The sequence below is a fragment of the Manduca sexta genome, chromosome 28 (genome assembly GCF_014839805.1).
Source record: "Manduca sexta isolate Smith_Timp_Sample1 chromosome 28, JHU_Msex_v1.0, whole genome shotgun sequence".
NCBI classification, from domain to species: Eukaryota; Metazoa; Arthropoda; class Insecta; order Lepidoptera; family Sphingidae; genus Manduca; species Manduca sexta.
In genome coordinates, this window is record NC_051142.1 from 17,124,299 (window position 1) to 17,146,874 (window position 22,576).

General features: G+C 34.5%; 2 protein-coding genes across 3 annotated transcripts in view; both read right to left on the bottom strand.

The window, feature by feature from the left end:
* The window catches only part of LOC119191044 (Krueppel-like factor 3), a 52,517-nt gene extending 36,613 nt beyond the window's left edge, over positions 1-15,904 (bottom strand). Inside the window, exons 1-4 of one of the 2 annotated variants that reach the window (XM_037444813.1) lie at positions 15,364-15,904; positions 8,507-8,709; positions 8,132-8,193; positions 3,041-3,094 (exon numbers count right to left, since the gene is read on the bottom strand). In XM_037444813.1, coding sequence (XP_037300710.1) covers positions 3,041-3,094; positions 8,132-8,143 — 66 coding nt within the window. In that variant the 5' untranslated portion in view covers positions 8,144-8,193; positions 8,507-8,709; positions 15,364-15,904. The remainder of the gene's footprint in view (positions 1-3,040; positions 3,095-8,131; positions 8,194-8,506; positions 8,710-15,363) is intronic. The other variant, XM_037444812.1, reaches the window with a different exon arrangement.
* A 227-nt stretch (positions 15,905-16,131) lies between these two features.
* Positions 16,132-19,577, bottom strand: LOC115456235 (tRNA pseudouridine(38/39) synthase). Its single transcript, XM_030185207.2, is given in 11 exon segments — positions 16,132-16,291; positions 16,436-16,617; positions 16,841-16,865; positions 16,868-16,992; positions 17,469-17,616; positions 17,880-18,088; positions 18,256-18,425; positions 18,798-18,999; positions 19,220-19,299; positions 19,301-19,348; positions 19,429-19,577. Coding segments are annotated over 11 exon segments (1,344 nt in total). The 5' UTR covers positions 19,513-19,577; the 3' UTR covers positions 16,132-16,220.
* Between the last annotated feature and the right edge of the window lie 2,999 nt (positions 19,578-22,576).

Sequence of the window (22,576 nt, forward strand, 5' to 3'; positions counted from 1 at the left end):
CGACTCGTCTTTACTATTTACCAGCATTTTGTACCTTATACCTTAGGATATACGTACCATCTTTAATAGTGTATTTCAAGTGATACTACGGTATTACCGGTCACCCTTTATGCCGGTACACTGATAGCCTGTGGTAGACCTCTTCAAAGCATAAAATGGTTTAAGGGTCCACAATGCTCTACCTTAGAATTGTACTGGACTATCTTATTACAGGCTAATAGTTTCCAGATTTCAGTCGGACTTAACGATCTAACTATTCCACTGACTGAAACCTGCGGCGACATTTTTCTCTATAAGTCAATTGTTTCAGGATGCGCAGTGCTTGAATCCCAAAATCCGAGCCAGTCTTGTCGGTACAAGACAGACTCGGTTCTTAAGAATCCGATATTTACAATAAACAGTCCTATATCTGTAGTAACACTAAGGCGAGGCCCATCACCAACGTAACAACCTCAAAACCGAAAAAAAACACGTTCGGAACATTCTAGAATCTCCCTAATAAGCACACGTACGTTTAAATACTAAATACACATTTTGCCTAGCTTCTTCAACTGGTTAGCACTTTATAAGGCGTCAGACATTTTGAGGATGGCATGGCATCCGACGAGTCTTGCGAAACCAGTGAAACACGCCCTTACCTTTCCCCGTGCGGGATTGATAAGGTGCTGTTAAGAAACTGATGACACTAAGGAGCGGTTGGTTAATATATCTTGTTAAGTAATATGTAGATAATAAATGCGCTCATGAATATCCATATTTCCAAAGGAGTAAGCAGAATTCATAAACTAAATATTTTCGTTATTGTAAATTTGTTTGAGATAAAATTAGTGAATCGGATGTATTTTACGGTCACCAGATCATATATTCATAACAAAAACAATTCAGATATTATTTAAAAGCTTTTTAATATTATCTTAAAAATTACGAATTTCTAATCTAGATTACTTCCTATTCCTAATGTCAATAATTCGTTAGCATTCAAACTTGTACTATCAACTGACAAATTAAAAATTTAACACCAAGGCGCACTTTGTTAGTAAAATTATATAAATATTAGGTATTGAGCAAACGCAACGCAATATACTCTATATACATAATTTCCAGGAGGGTCTAAACAACTTACCATAATCTTACGTAACATCTCAAGGTACCCTCATCAACCAATAAACGCAATCCATTGACAGTAGAATGCCTTCACCACGCAGCCGTTACAAAACCGTTCCAAATTCAAATTCGAATTTCAAACACAACATTCTAAATTCGAAATCGTAATGTCCTAAAATTAAACTCCATTTTCGAATAGCCACGTTCTAATTTCAAATTCGAATTTCGAACACACGACGTTCTTAATTCAAAATTGTAACGGCCTAATTTGACAGCGTTTTGAATGTGGAACGCGACTCCCGCGCACCAATGGCGTATCGCGCCTAATTGATCTATTGATTTGTCACTTAAATGATGGTAGGAAACGGTAGCTTTCGGTAGGAATAGTGTTGCTTAACGGTTTTCACTGAATACGTCTTAGATAGAGAGTTTAGATTTATAACCACGGTATATTATAATTAAAGGATTGTTTCGGTAACAGCTATGGTAAAGTTAGAATGATTTAGGTCATTTTGAAATCGAATCTTCGATGGCTGTAAACATTAAACTAGTAGAGTCTATTATTTATTGTTTTGGCTTTTTATTGTTTGGCTTATGGATGAATATTGTGTCTAAAACCATTAATAGATGGATATAAACACTAAACTTCTACAGTGTTGCATATGAGTAGATACTATTAAGCTTTCTTCGTTACATCAAAATATGTGACATACAAAGACTGAATATTTTATATATATTCATAATATTTAAGGTGTGTGTCTGTAAGTCTGTCAGTAGCATCGTAGCATCCAAACAAATAGGCAAATTTTCATGCATTTTTTTTCGTTTGGAAGCTGATGTTATCGAAAGGAATAAGAACCATCGTTCTTAACTATAATTTGTTTATCTTTTCAAGCGTTTCAAGATTAATATAGTAATATACAAGATAAATATAGTATACTATTACTTAGGTGGCATTCAATACATAGCAATCATGTACTGACGCCGTAGCATCAAGTAGTCTGCGGGGTGCACATCTCCTCAGCAACTTACAGCCGGAATAGCGTGTTTAGGCTTGCTAGAATTGATTCAATGAGTAGGTGTTAAATAGATGATGACTGATGACCAAGGATCTTTGTACTGACAAAAATAAAAAAAAATTAGCTTTTAATGTAAAAAATATTATGATATATTTAAATAACTGCCGTCACCAAAAATACCTCTAAAAAAATATATGAAATGTGTTCCTTTCTCCATTAATTTTAATTATAAGTATCCAGTAATATTTTAAGCCAAGGGTCCTCGCATCGGGGAACCGATCCCCGGACCGGGCTGAAGAAAATACTTCTTTAGAGGAGGAATCTATTTTAATTTATTGATTTTCTAAAAACTAAAGTACAAGTATCCAAGAGTCCCTGGCTATTGCCAATAAGTAAAATTTTCATAGTGGTAGAGCCATACTGTAGACATTCTTGTCTACAGTATATTTGGACCTCCTCGATTGGGGTAGTACCACTCAGAGAAAACTAACATTAGCTTACTGTAATGTTTTGTACGTTGAATGAAATTTCCAAAGGCGCATATACAACCGGCCTTTTCTTCAAACTCTACTTATTTCCTTAAAACTTAAGTTATCAGGTAAATGAGATCACTACATCAAGTGTCCATTTGTTAGTCGCCTTATGCAATGAAAAAATAACTTTCTTAACTGTTATTAAACAAAATAGACACCAAAAACAACTGAAGTCGATCAATACACTTCCTAGATATAAACATTTCAATTATTCAGCAATGAATCGTATGTCCCTTTCTGGCACAATCGATATTTCTACTACATAAACTTAGAAACTGAAGTGCAATGTTACTCATTAATCAAAGTCCATGTCGTCTCTTTTCCACACTTCAAAGAAGTTCACGCCATAGTAAATAATAAATATATTTCATAAACACTGCTTACCTCCATAGCGGGCAGCACGGGGCTTTCGCGACGCCCCGCGCCCTCCCTTTCATCCTAGAACAAAAAACAATACATGACATCCATTATTAACATCAACACAATCACAAGACAGCGAAAGGATAATCTTCAGCCGATAAACACGCCATCGCTAGTCACCATCTAGACAGAACCGATTGCGCCACCACTGGTAGACCTACCGTCGATGGTGAGCGGTTATGGTGGGCCGATGGTCAGCGGTGAAAGCATAAATGCTACGTTCCCACGATACAGTTACAGTGAAGCGGTTCGCACGCGCGTCGCACCTTCTAATGCGTGTACAAGGATGGGAAGGACGGCGAGCTTGTTGGCTGGTTGGGGAACGTTGTTTACTACTCAACACCTGCTTCAGCTTGCTAAATGAATTCACTATTTAGCATATAGTTTAGTTAAGCCATAAATTATGAATTAGGCAGATACTATTTGCAGGATCTAAGAATAAAGTCATTTTTAATTAACCAAAACAAACAAGTTGGTTCTTTGAGTAAGAATAAAAATAGATATTCATCTCTTTCTGGTCTTTAAATGAAATTAAACTTTATGAACATACATTTTGATATATATTAGAAACACCAGACAACATAAAAAAACACATATAAGCAAATACGACAGAAATGGGAAAGCAAAACAACACAGCAATACGTTGCTATGTCAACAAATAAAATATAGAGCAGATATTCAACATTTATTTACGTCCTTCTAATCTAATTCCATTATACTTATCATCAGGTGCAATATATATCTGCCGTAACTATAAACACGTATTTTCCATCCGTCACGCCTGTGTGTATCGCATCTAAGTCCAAACAAGGTCGTCTGCAAACCGTTGATGCCACAGGGTCGCGATGTGCGGGGAGAGTAACGACCGAAATGTAAATTTGGAATCCCACTGATGGGAATTGGTGTTTTATAGAAGTTGGAAACTGGGGTACGCGTATAATCACCTATAACGCCATTCTCGGAGCCGTTGGTCTTTTGGAGGCCTATAATGATTTGATGGTAGCAGTTTAAGTGGAAAAGACGGAAGGCGATATATTTTCTAGAATTTTCAGGAAGAACATCGCGTTTTACTTTGCGTTTTTTTCTTAATAATTCTAAAATATTTATGGTATATTTGCAGAATTTAGTCACACATTAACCATTTAATAATGGAAATAAGCCATAAATATTTTAGAATAAAGTAGTAAAAATCAGTTTTAGTAAAACCGCCAAAAGTTCCGGGATCAACCTGTGTAAATCCAGTTCCAACAGGCCGGCGTAATTGTGTTTATGGGGGTTAATCGTCTCTCGTCAGTCAACATTCTATTGGACCCCCCTCTACTTACCATCAGGTGCAAAGGGGCGAATTTGCGGTGTCCGATTAAAAAAAAATTGTTACGATATTCTTACTCAAAAGGCTCAGTATGATTTTAATCCTCCAACCTCTTCTTCCTCCAATATCTTAAAAACGCACGCAACGGGTCACCGACAAATCTGAGAACGGTTTCCTGAGAGACAGATATTTTGGTGTAATTTTTTGGACGCATAGCATTAGAGAAATAAATGGTCTATAATTATTGTTGGCTATTCCGCCGTTCTGCCTGCGACTGTCGACAGCCTCGGTGGCGTAGTTGTACTGCATGCGCGGTACGGCAGCGCTCAGAGGTCCTGGGCTCGAATCCCGGGCCGGGCATAGTGATATTTGGGTTTTTCTTCTCAGTATCAGCCCGGGTCTGGAATTGCCCGATATGGCGATAGGGTCGCCCTCTATCACGTCATGAGACGTAACACAACTGGCGAAAAGTGGGTGCCCAGGTTGCGCCTCTGTATACCCTTTCGAGTATAAATGCGTGATGTGTGTTTTTTATCCTGTCGTTAGAGGTACCAGAGGATCAACTTGTGTCTCCACTCTAAATATTTGACAATGACATTGATCATTGATATTTCCGTATCATGCACGATTTAAATACCAATTTAAAAGTGTTTCGACAAATGTATACAACTAAGAAGGAAACGAATAAGTTACTCTTCCGTTGCGCTTGTTTTCAAACTAGCAATACCATCCAAAATTAATATGTAAATTATAAATCTGGTTGCAATTTTATTATACTATTATATTATGTTTGTTGCGTCCTTTGTTGAGAAGATACCACTAGTTTTTCCTGTTATTTAAAAATTAGAAGATTTTCCGTGTTATTTAAAAATAAAATATCTACAATTTTCTACTACTCATGAAACTATGTCATTATTGTTTTCTATATATCATAAAACACGTTTTTTTATAGTGTTAGGCTCTTCTGTACTTACTACATTGTATACTCTGCTGGACCTTGTTGCATCTTATAAATTTTCCCCATAATTAACTAGTAACTACTCATACCGCTAAGTGCCAAACAATTTAACATCCATAAATGCCATCAAATCAATGAAGCTATAAAAACGACTACAAATACTGAAAACCCATTATAAATTGCCTACAATATTGGTATTTATTAAACAACCAAATAAGGTTTCCTACACGTGTGAAGTTTTTGTTAGAAATACCTTATTATAGCACGTACTTAGCACTCACACCTTTGGTTTATGAAACCCGGCGCACATTAAAACATCGCATCGCGTAGCTTTGCTTAGCATACCCTCATGGACGTACGAGGTGGATTCTCACCTGGATTCAATACAACTGTATACCTTTTCTTGTAACTACTAATCTAACGTGTTGAATTATTGGAACTAACTATATAAATTTTAGCGTTGGCCTTCTGATCAAAATAGATTCTCTCTCCCCGCGACTTAAAAGCTGATTACGCTCATGAAGACCTTCTAGCATAACATTTTCATTTTCGATACACCTAAATAACGATCTTGGAGTTTAGTTTATTGCCATGGTTCCCTTAAATGAATCTTCAGATTACATAAATTATGGATATTAGTTGTGTTTAAAAAAATATACAAATGACTGGTGCGGAACGCACTACAGTTCTATACATCGCTTCTTAACTCATCGTTTTGGGTTCATTGCTATATATGGCTAGACAATCGAATGTCAGTAATAGATTAACTATTTTCTCGTCCTACGATTCAGTTATCCTTATTATAATCGAACGAATTGGTTCCTTTAACACCATATACACGCTGCTCACTGGAGACTTTGAATACGAATTACTAAACCACCATCTTAGAACAGAAGCTACGTCTCACTACGCGCGAATCTTAACAAAACATTAAGTATTATAAGGCAAAACGCACAAAGGATGGCCGGCCGAGTCCGTGCTAGTGGGTGAAGGTCGACCCGCGATGCGCCGGCCAGTTGCCCAGCCTCTAACTGTAATTACTGCACACTTGTACCGTGTATTTCGTTCATTACACACTGCATTATAATGATGACGGTTTTTCTTTATGTTGGTATTCTAATTCCTAATTTGAAAATTTTTGAATATTTTTTTTTTATTTTAGGCATAGATATTAAAAAATGGTTATTCTCGTTTAAATTAAACTATTTAACGGATTTTATTGCGGTTTTAATATTTTACTTTTCTCCCGACGTTTCGAAGACTGCAGCCTTCATGGTCACGGGGGGGACAGAGGTATTGTTCATCCGCAAAGTAAATTCGCGTAAACATAAGAAATCATTATGGTTATTCTCGTGGTAAGCGATTTCCATAGTCCACGAAAAAGCAAATGTCCTAAAGGATTTGACTGTTTTTTATTTACTTCTGCCAAAAATACCAATAGGATACTAGTCAGCAAACCTACTAGAGAGCCAGACGTACAATATTTTGCTTATTTTTCTTAATTTTTCTCAATAGAAATCCTTGGCTGAGTGGAAAAAGGCGTTATACCAGAGTTTGGCGTCATGCGTTCATTTATATTCGTTACTGAGACCTGGTGATAAGGGTTACATGATTTCCCACAATGACACCATATTCGTGAGTGTATTACCAATTCTTAAGGAAAGGCGCGATAAATTATTTTTGGGCTTCCGAAAAATCACCTTTATTAGCGTTAAGTCTGCTTACGATTATTTTTTTTTAATTTTTATTTATCAGGGAGTGCTACCAAAATTAACAATATTACATACGATTATTACAAATAAAAAATAACAATGCACTAAGTGCAATATGAATTAAAAGCAACCAATGGTCTATGGTAAAAAAAAGACAAACCTGAGTAAGGCATATTTTTCTCGCAATAAATAAAAGAGGTTTTAAAACACAAAGTCACGGATAAATCTATAATAAATAACACAAATGAATCAACATCATCACTAGATCACGCATTTCCGGGATCCACCGGAAGTAGAACAAACCTTCGTGCAACCTTCGTACACCTTTAATGTTCATAAGAAACCATTTTTAGATGAACATAAAATGTATTATGTACTTTATGTTCAAATGACCTCGTACCGACTATTAATGAACAAAATATTGATGGGAAGGAAAATATGAACTTATTTACAGTAAGGTTTAATAGAACTGTTATCGCTGTCACATAATTGTATAGTGTGAATGATACCCTTATATCGCTGGCTCACTATTACAAGGTTCTATCTTATACTTTTGCACAAATCGATAGATTTTTTTATTGCTTTGAATGACGAGAGGATCTTGCCTTTCGCCTGGTGGTAACCGATACAAACATAAACAGCAGAAATACCTTACACCATCCTACACCGTGAATTACATAGTATTGTTTGGTATCCTTTAAAATGTCCATAGTTATATAAGTAATTTTAATAGTTGTTTAGAAATAATAATAATTATTCTTGTTCTTTGTTTTGACGTATCTTAAGTGCAACTTTGTTCGCCTACGTGATAAATAAAGTATTTTATTTTATTTATTTTTATTTTATCCCACTGCGCTCGCCACCCTATGGCATGAGATGTTAAAGTCTTATTATGTCTAATAGTTACAATGGCTACAATTGCCTTCAAACCGGAACACAACAGTGACTACACAGTAAACACCGCTGTTTGGCGGCAGAAAAAGACATTACGGTGGTACCTACCCAGGCGGGCACATATGAGAGACCTACCACCAGTAAAATGTTAATTAGTATACGATAATTATGGCACTTACCATAAACACCATTAAGCAACTTTTGTTCCAATCCCACTATCTTTGCCTTCTGAATGTATGATCTGAAATTAAAAATATAATATGTGAGAGTGAATGAATGTTATATCATTAGTTGATTCCGAGCTGCAGTGCATTTCAGAGTCGAACCATTGCATTGGTCGAAATGAGGCCGCGCATTTCCCGCTGCGCGTCTACGACTTCCAATAGCTCCCTTTTAGCCGCCTCTTTCGACAGGCAGAAGATACCGTGGCAAAATTGTTTAAACGCCCCCATAGTACTGGGCAGTCCAAGAGTGGATAAGTTACTTGTAATGTTTATCTATTCCTCAATATAAAACTGTTCTCTACACAAGAAAATAATAAAATCAATACTCACAGATAAAAGAAGTCTTCATTCCGATGTCTTCGCAGTGTTCGTACATTATATAAATATAATTAAAACTAATACTGGCCTTATAACTACTAAGTATAAATATTTCACATATTATTAAGTATTTCTAATTGCATATTACTGGCCATTGTGTATCGTTATGACAGAGTTACATCGCTATGCGTTTAGTCATCGTTTGTTTCATATATCTGTAACAAAAAGAAATATAAAATTAATTATAAACCAAAATTTGTACATACATACGTACTATCACGTAGTATCAACATTTGTACATACATATAAGGCCTCTATCCAAGGTAGAGACTATGGATTGCAACTTTGTACGGTTCTAGCATACTTCTCTCGCTTCCTCCACCTTCATCAATCTTCATGCATTCCCGCCGGTTCCGGGTACTTTTGACCTGGCCTTTACTAAGAATGTCAGATATCTGACATTCGAAAGATCGGAGCGTTCGACCCCTACTGGCTCTTCTAAATTTTTAACATTAGATATTTATAATGCCACAAAGTCGGTATTGTAGTTTTTAAAATACATTTAAAAAATATTATTTCATATTCTATCACTATAAAGCTTTAATCGTAATATAAGTTTTAAAGTACATAGACTACTCTTTCATCGTGTAGAAATACTTCTAAATCTTCACATAACGGACGAAATTCCGTTATGTGAAGATATACAAAAATATACTGCACTTATGGTGCAGCCAATTGTTTATTGTTATGTATTTAATATGTTCATGCTGTGACAGCCTGTAATTAAAACAGCACTGCAGCAATTACTTATGGAATTGTTAAAAAACAAACTATGTAAGGTGTATGTTTTGTTGGCTGTTCAAATAAATAAATTCATAATCGTTCTGCCCACATTGCGTGCAAGTTTTTTAAACTGAATGTCGAGGCGAGAAATTCGCTCGCCTGACGGCATGCGCCACGCCTGCCCGTAAACAGTAGCGACGTCATCCACCACTTTGAATTGCAAAGTACCACATGACACTGGCATGGGACGTCAGAACTTGTCTCGTAATAATCAGTAATTACTCTGGTTTATATCCTGTAAACAGGAATTGTGCTTGCATGCTGCTTCCCGGTTGTTTAAAAAGGGGGATAAACAAACCGACTTATTCTTACTTTACTTTATACCCATACAGGGGTCCGATTAGTAATTTAGGAGCTTGAGGAAAAAATAATATTCGCCGCCCTTAACAGTGACACCATTGTAAGTCTGGAGCTTGCTAAGAAAAACTTTTTTTTCGGTCGGCCAAGCATGGTCATTTTTATAAGATTTTTTTTTCTCCTAGGACTTTTGGACGTCATGCAACCGCCCGCTCAATATTATCGCTCTGGTAACTTACCCGCTAAACAAGCCCTCGACCACCGCCCTAATACTATTCTATACGAATTAATAAATCCAAAGAACCAACTAATAGTTACTTTTTACCTTCTAGAATACATGTGCGTCTATATTTTAATCTACATCACCCTCTATCAAACGATTCGACGGAAATGATCATAATACGACTAACCACCGATTTGAAAACAGATTCTAATCGTTATATACAGATCGATCGTGAAAATGGGCCAATCAATGTAAAGTTTATTTAACGTACTTATAAATAAATTATTTCGACTGGTTGACTCTAAACTCAATCCCAAGATAACATTGGGGATCGTTTGTATATGTTCTGATATCTATATTGCTGACTGCCTCGGTGGCGTAGTTGTAATTGTACACGAGTACGACAACCCCTCTGAGGTCCCGGGTTCGAATACCAGGGCGGGCCTAAATAATTATAACTGGGTTTTTTAAAATTTACTCAGTCACAGCTCGGAGTCAGGAAGATGGTAGTGTGATACTCCCCCCCCCCCCTGCTTCGGAAAGCACGTAAGCCGTTGGTCCTGCGCCTGATCTCTCTCCGGTGATGTCGGATTGCCGTCCCATCGGACTATGAGGGTGAAGGAACAGAGAGTGCGCCTGTGTATTGCGCACACACTTGTGCACTATAATGTCTCCTGCGTACTTAGCTGATCTCCGTTGAGATTGACCGCCGTGGCCGAAATTAGAAATAAAAAAATAGGAACGGATCAATCAAACCTATATTCTATACAAAAAGCCAGAACTCCGTGTCGTTTTCCCCGCTAGCTTTCATTATCTCTTTTATATTAAAATATGTAAGTATTATAAACACAGCACGCATGCTAGACGATACTCGAATCTTTAGAACAAAGGGTTATTATCCTCAGTTCAAATCATTATAAAGTATCTAATAAGTTACACATAATTACAGGGCATTATGAGATTATGTGTCAGAAGAGTTTCTAGTTGCCACAAATTATGGGAAGTCATAATGCACCAGGCGAGTACATACAGTCGTCTATTCATTCAATAGAAGAAGTGCGCACGGGCAGGTAAATGATCTTATTTATGAATTGGGAGCTTTTTGCTTGTAGATATTTTAACCGCCCAAACTCAAGAAGTCAATAATATCCATGCATTCATTAGGATGTGTTTTCTTTGTTTTGTATGCGCTATTATTATTAATCGACATTTGCGACATCACCGTTAGATACGGTGGAAAGCATAATATAAAAAAATTAAACATCTGCAACTTTGAATTCAAAGAATCGCATGTGTGTCAAATTATATGTACTAATATTAATAACCGGGTGCAAGTGCAGTAGTATTCAATACCAGAGACGTTTTTCATCTGGTTTCACCTCACAGACGTAATGGATATCATAATTTCATTCCAATATACGCATCTGACTCCTGAAGTTCCTATTTGATTAGGTAATATTAATTTATTTTTCACAAACATTCTGAAGGCACAGATAAAAAAGAAATGATCCGTGGATGTAATTGCAGGCTGAAATAAGGATTATTTTAAAGTGTGATAATGAGCAGAGATAACAATATTGCCAAATTATTCATAAATTTTAATATTTTCATTAAACTTTATGACAAAAACTACACATCTATAGTTTTCTGTAACATTTCCAGTCTATGTTAGTCTACTAATCTTTATTAGACTGTGTGGTAGAGAAGGTTCAATCAAACAATTTAATACAGGGCTAATATAACTAACTCATTTATGCTTCAATAGAAAGTCGTTTTAATACGACTTCACGGTAAAATCGCTGGATAGATATTAATGATTTTATAATGGAAATGGTCTAAAATCTGAAGAACTATTTGTACTACTTCATGCCACATTTATTCTGCCGTGCTAAGCGTAAAAGCGGTATATCAGGGAAACTTATTCCGAGATACTCGATGATTTGTAAAGATAGTTTTATAGTTTTGTATGTAAAACTGAGATACAGAAACTGTTTTAAGGTTTTTTTTTAACAAGTTCTGAACAAGATGCCGTCGTTTAGGTAAGTTCATTGGATGGGTATTTCTTTATGCTATCTGAAGACATCAAGACGACGACTGAAAAAATCAAGAATTTGATTTTTTTTTTGAGATACCGCTTTTGCGCTTAGCACCATAGTATTATGTTATTGTTTGAAATACTTCTCGACATAAATGAAAAAAGACGGATTCACCCTAGTAGACGCCATAGGGCCTCCTAACTATAGATAATCCCAATCATTTAATTCGATTACATACAAAAGTATAAACCTGCTTCTTCCTGCAGCCACCCGCCCAAGCCCTTGCTATTACTATTCGATCCTAAAAACCATGCGGATCCTCCGCACCAATGGCCGCCAGACCTTGCTCATAACTAAATTAATATTCAATGTTTTTCCTTTATACAATTTTATCAAATATTTACATCTCCATTCAATGTAATTATTCTTTTCCTAAAAGGTTTTACATTGTGATAAAAATAGCATCCAAATTTTACGAGTAATTTAGAAGTTAGGCTTTGTGCTAATTATTTTTGTCATTTTATTTATAATAATATGTGTGGCATGGTGGTAGGATGTATTTTATATCCGCCCGAATAGCGATCACCGTACACAAAGTGTTAAAACCCGCCATAGTCGCCCACGTAAGTGTGTCGTATTCCGGGATCAGCCTATGTACTATATCCGGTTCTAACAGGCCGGCATAATTTTGTCGATTACCGAGGGGTTATCATCTCTCGTCAATCAACATTCCATTGATGTATCCCCACCATCTGGTGCATTGGGGTCACTTTGCCATGTACATATAAAAAAATCATACATGTTTTGATCTGATTTGTAGGACATAGCCAATCTTACTAGACATTACGATATTTAGCATCTAATGACTCGTATTAACTTGATAATTCATTGTAATAATTATCACAAGTTATTTATAACATGATATTCTAGGAAGCACATAGACAACATTGTTTTATATAGTTTTATATAAGATATCTAAGATGAAGTCCAAAGCTAATCCTTTGATCATGACATATGATTATTTATATGTATCAAGTATTCCTACATAATTTAGATGTTCTAGGTAATGCTACTGCATACAGTACAACTATGTAGTTAATTCTTTAATTAAAATGTAACTTGGACCTGATATCAAGGATTCAACATTTATGGCAGAACATTATGAATATTAATCTATTGATCTAACCATACCATCATATAATGTGTAATAATTTTTCTTTTTTATGTAATTGAATGACAAGACATGCAATTTGCTGGTCTTTTGTAAAACACCACAAATGTAAATACCACAAAAAAACTTGATATTACAATTTTTTTTTAAAGACTATATTAATTCTTATTTACCTGTTATTTACACTAAAATAAAAATGTGTATTTAATTTGTAAAAAATGTGTATAACAGGTCAATATAAAAAGACAAATCCATGTTGAAAACATTATTAGATTTAAAGCAGCCACCATAGGCTGCACTGGCTACAGTTTTTCTTTACAACAGAATAGTTGTTGAACACTGTTGTAACCCAGAAGTAGGCAGAGAGATTATACTAGATAGACTTGCATACAGAGAAGTGAAGTCTTTTTTTTTTAACATTACCTTACATTTATTAGTCGGGCAAGAACCAGTTTATACAAACGCACCAGATTTTTGGATGAGTGCTTTAGATGCTCACTTTGTAGTTAAGACAGCAAAGTAAAACAATTGAACCTGATACTAAGCAGAGTGGGTCCAAATAGTATGTTGATTGACAAGAGATTGTCCGTTACAGACCATACACATTGCACATGTTTAAATAATGTGTTTAGAAGCTTTCCCAAATAAGTTCATTTTAAGTCATCCTCATTAGATTGAAGAAGAGAACTTTATAGTATAAGGCCATTACCAAACTATGGTTTACAACCACTGGTAGTTTGTATATGGCATCTAGAAGACATTCAAGCAGTTTTGCTTAAACCAAGCCTGTAACAATCTGATTTGGAAGAACAAATTGATGATTATTCCTGCATCTGACATAGTTAATATTCAAAATTTCATTGGTACTCCTTTAGACCAACTAATGAAGCTTTTGTGTATCTCAAACCTATATAAAATGAGCATCTTCATTTATATTGTAAATCTAAATATAATAACATTTAAGTGCACAGTTTCATAAAGATTAATAAATAATATGAAACTATTTGAGCTTATTATTCCCCAGGAGAAAATTAAGCCTATATTTTATTTAAGTAAGATCTCTAGTAATACATATAGTTGTATATATGACATATGAAAACAATAAGAAATGCATATTTATTAGATATTTGAGTTTCCTGAATGATTATTAGTATTTATTAAAATTTTAAATGCATAGCAGGCCAGCAGAAATCTGTAGGTGGAGACGAACAAGTGAATATGCAAACTAAAGAGTTTTATTGAACACAGAAATAAAGTTTTTATGAGTTGTAGTAATATTAATTATATAATTAATCCTAATTTGAAGACTAGAGAATCAGAATTTAATAAAAAGATATATTTTTTTATTTACTAGAGGAGATATAATTAATGTTTGTTAAATATATCTAGCACATGATAAAAAAGACTATGGACAACTGCTAGAAGGCATGATGAAGAAAATAAAAATGGAATTTTCAACCTCAGAGGTATTATTTCCACAGCTGCAATTAACACTATGCTAAGTCAATTTTTGGGTAATTTTTGTTAGAAAGCAAAATTATTATTTTCTTATCTTTTAAAAGCTTACAAATCTCTTTTATTGCTATAAAATGAAGAATTCTTGAATTACACAAAACGCTCATTAACAAAGTTCTAGTATTACAAAATCTATCTTATTTTTCACTTTAAACGTCTCTTCTGTAATGTTGACATTTTCAAGTTAGCGTAGTGTTAATTGCAGCTGTCGATTTACCCAGTGAAGATCACCAGGTTTAGTTGTGTTTATATAGAAAGGATAGCAAATATGAATGAAGTGGGTCATCTCATAGTAAGCATGAATGATCATGACCATCAAATATGCATATTACAAGACAAATCATTGATAATATGATTCTTATGTTTACACTTCTTAGTTTATATCCAATCAGTTAGGAATATTTAGAGTATTCAATAATCATTGTTTGTGGCTTTTTTAATTTAAAAACGCTTTGAATTCAATTACATTCATTATTAATAATAGTGCAATATTGACTTTACACGGCCATTCTTTAAATATATTTATTACCACTATTAACAGCACTCTCCCATGTTATGTATGATTGACAGTTTCAGTCAATAAGTGAAAATGTAATGTGAATGCAATTGTTCAGTTTTATTTTACATATTTCTGGTATAAAAATTGACCTTTTCACATAAACTATAGATCTAATTGATCATAAATAATTATATTTTGTGTTTGAACGTATATATTCTAAATAACACACTTAGAACGCTGTACTGAAAAAAGATTATTTTTGTTAAAAAGTTCGAAAGTACAAACCTGGATAAATTATGCAGTCACATAACAACTTCATAGCACAGAAAACTATCACAACACTTAACGTTTCATATTTTTAATACATTTTTATTACAGTCTTTTGCATTTTTAACACATTTCACAAGAAAACCAATAAAAGTTTTCGAAAACTGCACCCTACGTAAATATTTTCATTGGACTGTCAAAATTTATTAACCGAACAAAAGCGAAACCGAGATAGCATTACTTAAACGCAAACGTGAAAGTAACATTTTTAATTGGCTGGTTTATAGAAAAAAGTGTTGAAAAAAGTTGGCGGGTTTTTTTAAGGTGCGTTCGGAAATTATAAATGAGTAGATTGTAAGACCGCTAGCCGGCAGTGGCGGCCTTCTAACACTACTCGTTATACGAGGCGGGATGTTAAAATATCGCCAACCGCTCGCCTCGCCTCGGCTTGTTCACTTTACGTACAATGCCATCATTATTACAATAATTATGTACACAAAATCTAGCTACCGTTTGGACGATTGCGTGATTTTCTACTATCGGCGGACGTTCCACGTTATTATAATACAATTGAGATTGAGATATCAGATAATGATAAATTATTGATTGTCTTCACGGACTACGTAAATAAAAGTGTTGGTTTCGAACGTAGTCGAACAATCTCAGCGACATCTCTGGACGAATAGAAATAATTCTTTATTATTTTAGTTACTTCCTTTCACCACTTTTCTCTACCAAACTAGCTTCCCGGTTAAATGCAAAAATTTCTATTAACAAAAACCAACGTAGATTTAATAGTTTTTATTTTACACAATATAAAAATAAGTACCAACTGGATAATTAAAAAAGCGTCGGTATAGAAACAAATATTTTATTTACAATAATTTCTGAGAGCTATCAATTTTTCTTTTCTTCTTGTAATGTTCAATTCTTTCTTGTAAACTCGCTGAAACAAATGGACTGTTAATCTCGTTAGGGAAACGGCAAACGATAGCAAGTAGAAAATAAACTAGATCTAGGTAAAAAAAAAAATTTTCGATACGTTAATTATTTCAAGAAATAAAATATCTTCGAAACGACTTCAACTTACAGCATGTTTCCCTTTTCAATAATGGAGTGTAGACTTTTGACCGTACACCCTGTGTAAGACAGTCTGTATGTGCCATAACTTTGTTTCTTTCACTCTCGCCGCTGTCGGCATTTTGTGTCTCACTCATTACCTCCGCATACTTAGCTTCTAATTGTTGTAAAGCATCGTTTAACATGGTTGATCTGAAAAACATATACATTTATTTTCATCGTATCAAGTATAATTTATTATGAGATTTAAGTCATAATATCTAATAGCTCAATACGGCAATTGCAATTCAGTCATACAAAGCTTTATAATCCATGCTGTTATATTATAAAGACATTCGTGAAGCTTATTATCAGGCAAGCTTATTACTTGCCCTATAATTTATTTTAAAAAATCTTAAGAATCTATATCACTCACTTGACATTGAACATAGTCCATTCCCTTGTAAATGTGATATAACAGTTTTGAAGTCATCTTTGTCATATATCCATTTATTTGTGTCCTCTAAATCATAGGAACAATGGAAAAGATTTAGCGGAACATCTGACGCCATGTGGTATTGAGGTTTTCTAGAATAAAATATGTTGAACAGAAAATGAGTATTATTGCCATCTAATGTGCAATAGTAAACTTAATCCAGCAGCTAAGGAAAATAAAAAAAGAATGATTAAAATATAATGGCTTTTAGTTTTAAATTATTTTATTTAATAAGAATATTGATTACTTAGTTCGGACGCAAATAAAGTTTGTTATGTGGTAAGTAATGTCCAGAACATATACGCCATCTACCGTCCAACCAAATTACTAATATATAGTGTCATCTAGCGGTAAGTAGTTATACCACACAAAAGGATCTAAAAAGTTTGAATAACAAAAAAAGGGAAAGAGGTTTGTAAGTGGACAGATAAATATTTTAGCATGTATCTTAATCTTAATCGTGAATAGCCAAAATACTCGGCGAGAACTAGTAATATTTATGAGCACAAAGGAAATCGAGGATGGAAAAATGTTTGAAAGAGGGGGCGACAATTTTTAGTATGCATACCTAGATAGTTTTTCAACATCCAGCAGTTCGCTAATAATGTCAGGGGACTCTTTCCCTTGCCCCACCAGTAACAGCACACCCATTATACATCGAATCTGATGCCAGAGGAATGCGTTGCCTTCTATCACCAGGGAGTACATAGATGTTGCTAGAAATTGAAATTAAGAAGTGGAAAATCAAAATATTAAATGAAACCATATTATATATCTTAAACTACATTATAAAGATCGCAAAGGTTATAATGGCGTGCCTTATGTCGGATAGCAATAAAATATCGTTCAATCAGAATCAACTAAGGATCAATCGCAAAATTAGACTGGTCCAATTAGAATAAAAGTTTTTACATGGCTTACTTCAATTCATTTATGGTCAGGATCGCTAGCTATTTACTCAGTGAGTGAGCTTACTTACCTAAATCCGTATCTCTCTCAACCACAGCTACAATATCAGCACTCAACACGTGCCTTGTAAACGTCAATACGCCATTACCGACGTCCATTTTACAAAGGTGGCGGAAATCGTGTGAGCCAATAAGGTGCGCGCACGCACGGCGCATGGCGTCTAAGTCGAGGGACGAACGGGGGAAATAGAATTTATATGTTCGTTTGATGCAGTCGAACCTGGGAGAAGGTATACATATTTAAAAATTTGTTATAAGTTTTCAAGTCTATGGCAATCTGAGGCAGACACAAAACATTTTTTTAATAAAATAAAATAATTGGTGAGCAATTGAATACTATTACATTAGCTGTGTAATTAAAAATTACTTGCAATTGGCTTGTATTACCTAGCACTATACTCAGGCAATTCTTTTGGTATAGGCATCCAGGCAACCACCCTAATGTCCTTAGGCAGCAACCTGTTTAGAATCTTACTGTACTGCATCTCTGTTGTTATTGATTCTGGCAAATCCTGCTTCTCTACAGGATGTTTACTGCGCAAGGATAATGATATTACCTGTAAATTAATGATAAACATAAAAAAAACTCAAAAAGAATTAAAATTACAATGTAGTCATCTTAATAAAAAATGTATCTAGTTTTTTTATCATAAAAAAATATGTAGAAATATAAATTTTCCTTACAGCAGGAGAATGCATAAAAATAATTGAAATTATTACATTTTTGAAACTTATTGTCATCATCCTAATATTATCCAATCTACAGAAAAGTATATTATTATTCTGTCAGGCTTTGCGCTATTCTTATTAACTCAGGTATGTCATTGTTGGCACACTTTACTAGTAAACAGAAAACTTGCTACTGGGTTAAAAACATGCGCATCATATGTTCATAGAAAAAATTACTAGATATTTATTACAACTCTTACCTGCCCAAAAGCACTAACACCTTTATCCGTACGTCCACAGCGATGGTACTGAGAGGTCTCTCTACTCTCTATTAAGCATGCCTTGGTCAGGGCGTGAAAAAGATGGTGCTCTATAGTCTGTATAGAATCCTCTTGCACCACAAAACCCTGATAGTCCCAACCGAAGTACATCACGTGGAGTAAGACCCGGCGGAAATGGCAGCTGAGGGTTCAAAAATAGGTATCTTTTTGAGAAGTTTTATATACAGCAGCATGGACTTTGTGTTTAATTCAGACCTGAGAGACAGTCAGACTAGAAATTTGGTATAATACATCCTATTTTATGGACACAATTTTTCGAAACTATGGATGTCAATTATTAACATTCATCCTATAATCTAAAGTTTTCATGTTATAATCTCAATTGAAAACCATTGACTTACTTCGCAAAGTTGAAAGGCTTTTTATTCTTATTAACGCCACCGATCTCTGCAATATTCAAATTCTTGCTTATAATACACTTTTAGTTGTGTATTATGTGCCTCTAAACGCAATATCCTGTCCACTAAATCCTAGAAAAAGATACAAAATATTGTTAAATATACAGCGCATAGGTTATGTCTCGTTTTTATAAAATACTTTAGACACAAACATCTTTATCCAAATTTAATAGTTCTTCACGAGAAACAGATTTATTTTTTTGCCTTGGAGGTACTTTTTCTGGTTTTGTATCCATTATTAAAGTATTAGTTGATTTATTTTCATGTTTACGAAACACAACACTGTCAAGTGTCAACTTGTCACCTGACAGACGAGACATGACAGTAATAGGCATGTGAAATAAAATTGATTGCTATTATGGCATGAAATTGTTTTTTATATCCTATTGATTTATATAATATTTCACTTCATATCAAAACCACTAATTTGTAACATACTACATTTATTAGAGCTTAGGATATAAACATGATTTATCTAGTTACTCAAATCACTGTGATTTCAGAATTCATTAATTTTACTGTTGAATGTAGTCAAATAGCACGGTAAGAACCTATAACTTCTGTACTTATTTAAAGCAAAAGGTAGCAATTATAGACATCCTGCACAATATCTATTTTTGCTAAAGTTATTTTATATCTTCATACTTTTACTCCACATCCAAATATCCAAAGATTTTTTCAAACTCGCATTTATACTTAATATTTAAGAAAAATATAATTTTATTGCCAGACGATTAATGTTTTATGATGTCGCAGGAGTTCTGGATGCGGACAGCTTACAATAGATCGATCTGAATTTTTCAGGGAAACCCATGTTCAGCAATGGACATCTTGCAGCTGATAATGATGAGGGTGATGATAATTATTATGTGTTGTCCTAGTAGGTAACAAGGATTTGTAATTCATAGGTCGTCATTACAGTTAGCCAATTATAACCTACCAATCTAAATGCGGGTGTTAAGTATGTATCATTTCCCCGTGAAGGTGGTATCTATCATAACTTCGGGGGAGCCGCGAGCGACATTTTACATAAAAAGAAATCAAAACCTGTATAAGTAAACTACTGAATGAGATCAATATAATTTTAAATACACCTATAATTGGCCAGCACTCTGCACTGTTAGGTTCCATCTACTGCCATCAATCATTGCAGAGAGCTCAAAAAGAGATCCTCAATGTTTCTTCAACATTTCACTTAGAAACAGTTAAAATCGGTTCTAATATGTTTGATACCTATTGTTTTAAGGCGTGGGCGGTCTAATATCATGATACATTCTAATTAAAATAAGTAGGACACACAATAGATTCCTAGTTCAAGCAAATATTTGTACAGACCGTGACGAAGTTAGAAAAGGTTAGTCTCCTATTTCAATTAATTTAGTACATACCACAGACATTTAATAAGATGGAATATCTAGATTAATTCTATGACATACGTTATTTTACATTAAAAAAAAATTTTTAACGGAAATAAAACTTTATTTAAAAGCTGTTTCTTTTTATGAAGCTTTTGCTACTTTACCAGGTTTTGAAAAGTAGACAATAGCAAACCAGGGATATCCAGTTCAAACAGATATTAGTGAAATAATTTTCATACTCGGACAAGCAGTTTCCAGACTCCTGAAAAGGGCGTTAAAACAAAAATTCAAAAGAGTAAACTTTACAGCTCTAATAGCTAATGTCATAGTTATGTATAACGTGGTATGCGCGTATTTTTATACAACTAATATCGAGTCAACGCATTCGCAGTTTGCCTGATAATATAGATATGTACGGCGGAGTATCTCGCCCTATACTGACCCAGTATCAAAGTTTTCCGGAACTCATACGGGTTGCAGCATCTATACAAGCCTATTTCCCGGTAGTCTGAACGTGAATCCTCGAGTTCCATGAAGCTCGGAGTCCTCGTATCATTAATACAGACAAATACTGGTGGTAGCAACACGCTTATAGATATATCTAAATCTAACTACGAAACACAATAGCATAATGACTGAAACCTAGACTTCAATAAACTACATCACACTGCGCTCTTCACCTTGAAATATCAGATGTCGAGCCTCAAAATACCCACTAATTACAATGTCTATAATGTCTCAAACTGGTTCACATTAGAGTTTAAACTTCGATATCGTTCATGTAGTGTGTATAACCAATGTACTTAATTCGCATTCACTCATTCCTCCCGGTCAAATACCTCGTTTGTTTACCAAATAAATTGGCATGCGGCAGAAATAGGATCTATGGTAATGTATATAACAATCTGCTAACACGTGCATTGAGTCGACAAAAGCGTTTCTTTGCCAACTGCGGGAGTTAATCGTAAGTAGCTTGTTTTATTCAAGAATCGTCACTTAATAGTCGAAAGCAGGAAAACGAGAAAATATTATATATCTAGATAGATATTAATCTCTTTATAACAGACCAGTGTAACTATAGGCAGTAAGTACCTATACTTACAAGAACGAAAAAGATGAGTGATCACTGAACAGTAAAAAACATCCATAATGCTAGGTGAATTGCGTGTGCATTCTTTCGTACTGCAGTTTAGGAAGATATTGGCGTTTTATTTATTTATGCTAAAGAGACGCCACTGTAACTACACTTTACTTACCGAGCATTGAGGAGACGTCTGATTTCTCACGGTGATTATATATCATAATGCAATGTGTGTTTTTATTCAAAATTCTAGGTAGTCCGTGATGTTATTTATAGACATATTGCGCCTATCATTTGGTTATATACAAACGAATTTCATGTGCTAGTCATTCACCGTACGAAACCCAACAACAAATTACGTCTACTCATCGACCTATATGTATCTACCTATGTATATTTGACAGTTAGTTACCAACATTTATGTGTAGGTATCCATTCAAATAGATACCTACAACTAAAACTGATTAGGTAACATACCTTAACTACCCATTTCATGAATGGTAGGCGTCCACAATCCTCATTAAAATTTCACGTGACGACACAGGTAAAATTCACTCGAGTGTTGTCTATTTTCGGAATGACGTCAGCAATCGTCATAAGAAAAGATTGCGTGCGCTATTCAATATTTATATTCTTATGCATAGTGACGTAGGTAATTGAGGTGTGACGTAGTTGGAATTAGTTTTAGGTAATTGGCCAGTCTTACTGTCGGTATGTTTTTTCGAAAAGGAATCCACTTCAAAATTGCTATTTCTATATATTTCTATACTTATGAGTACCTACTACTACTAATTATATTGTGATAGGTAGTAAATCTTTGTCACCCACGTTTATGGGGTGCCATTATACGTTTACCCACAA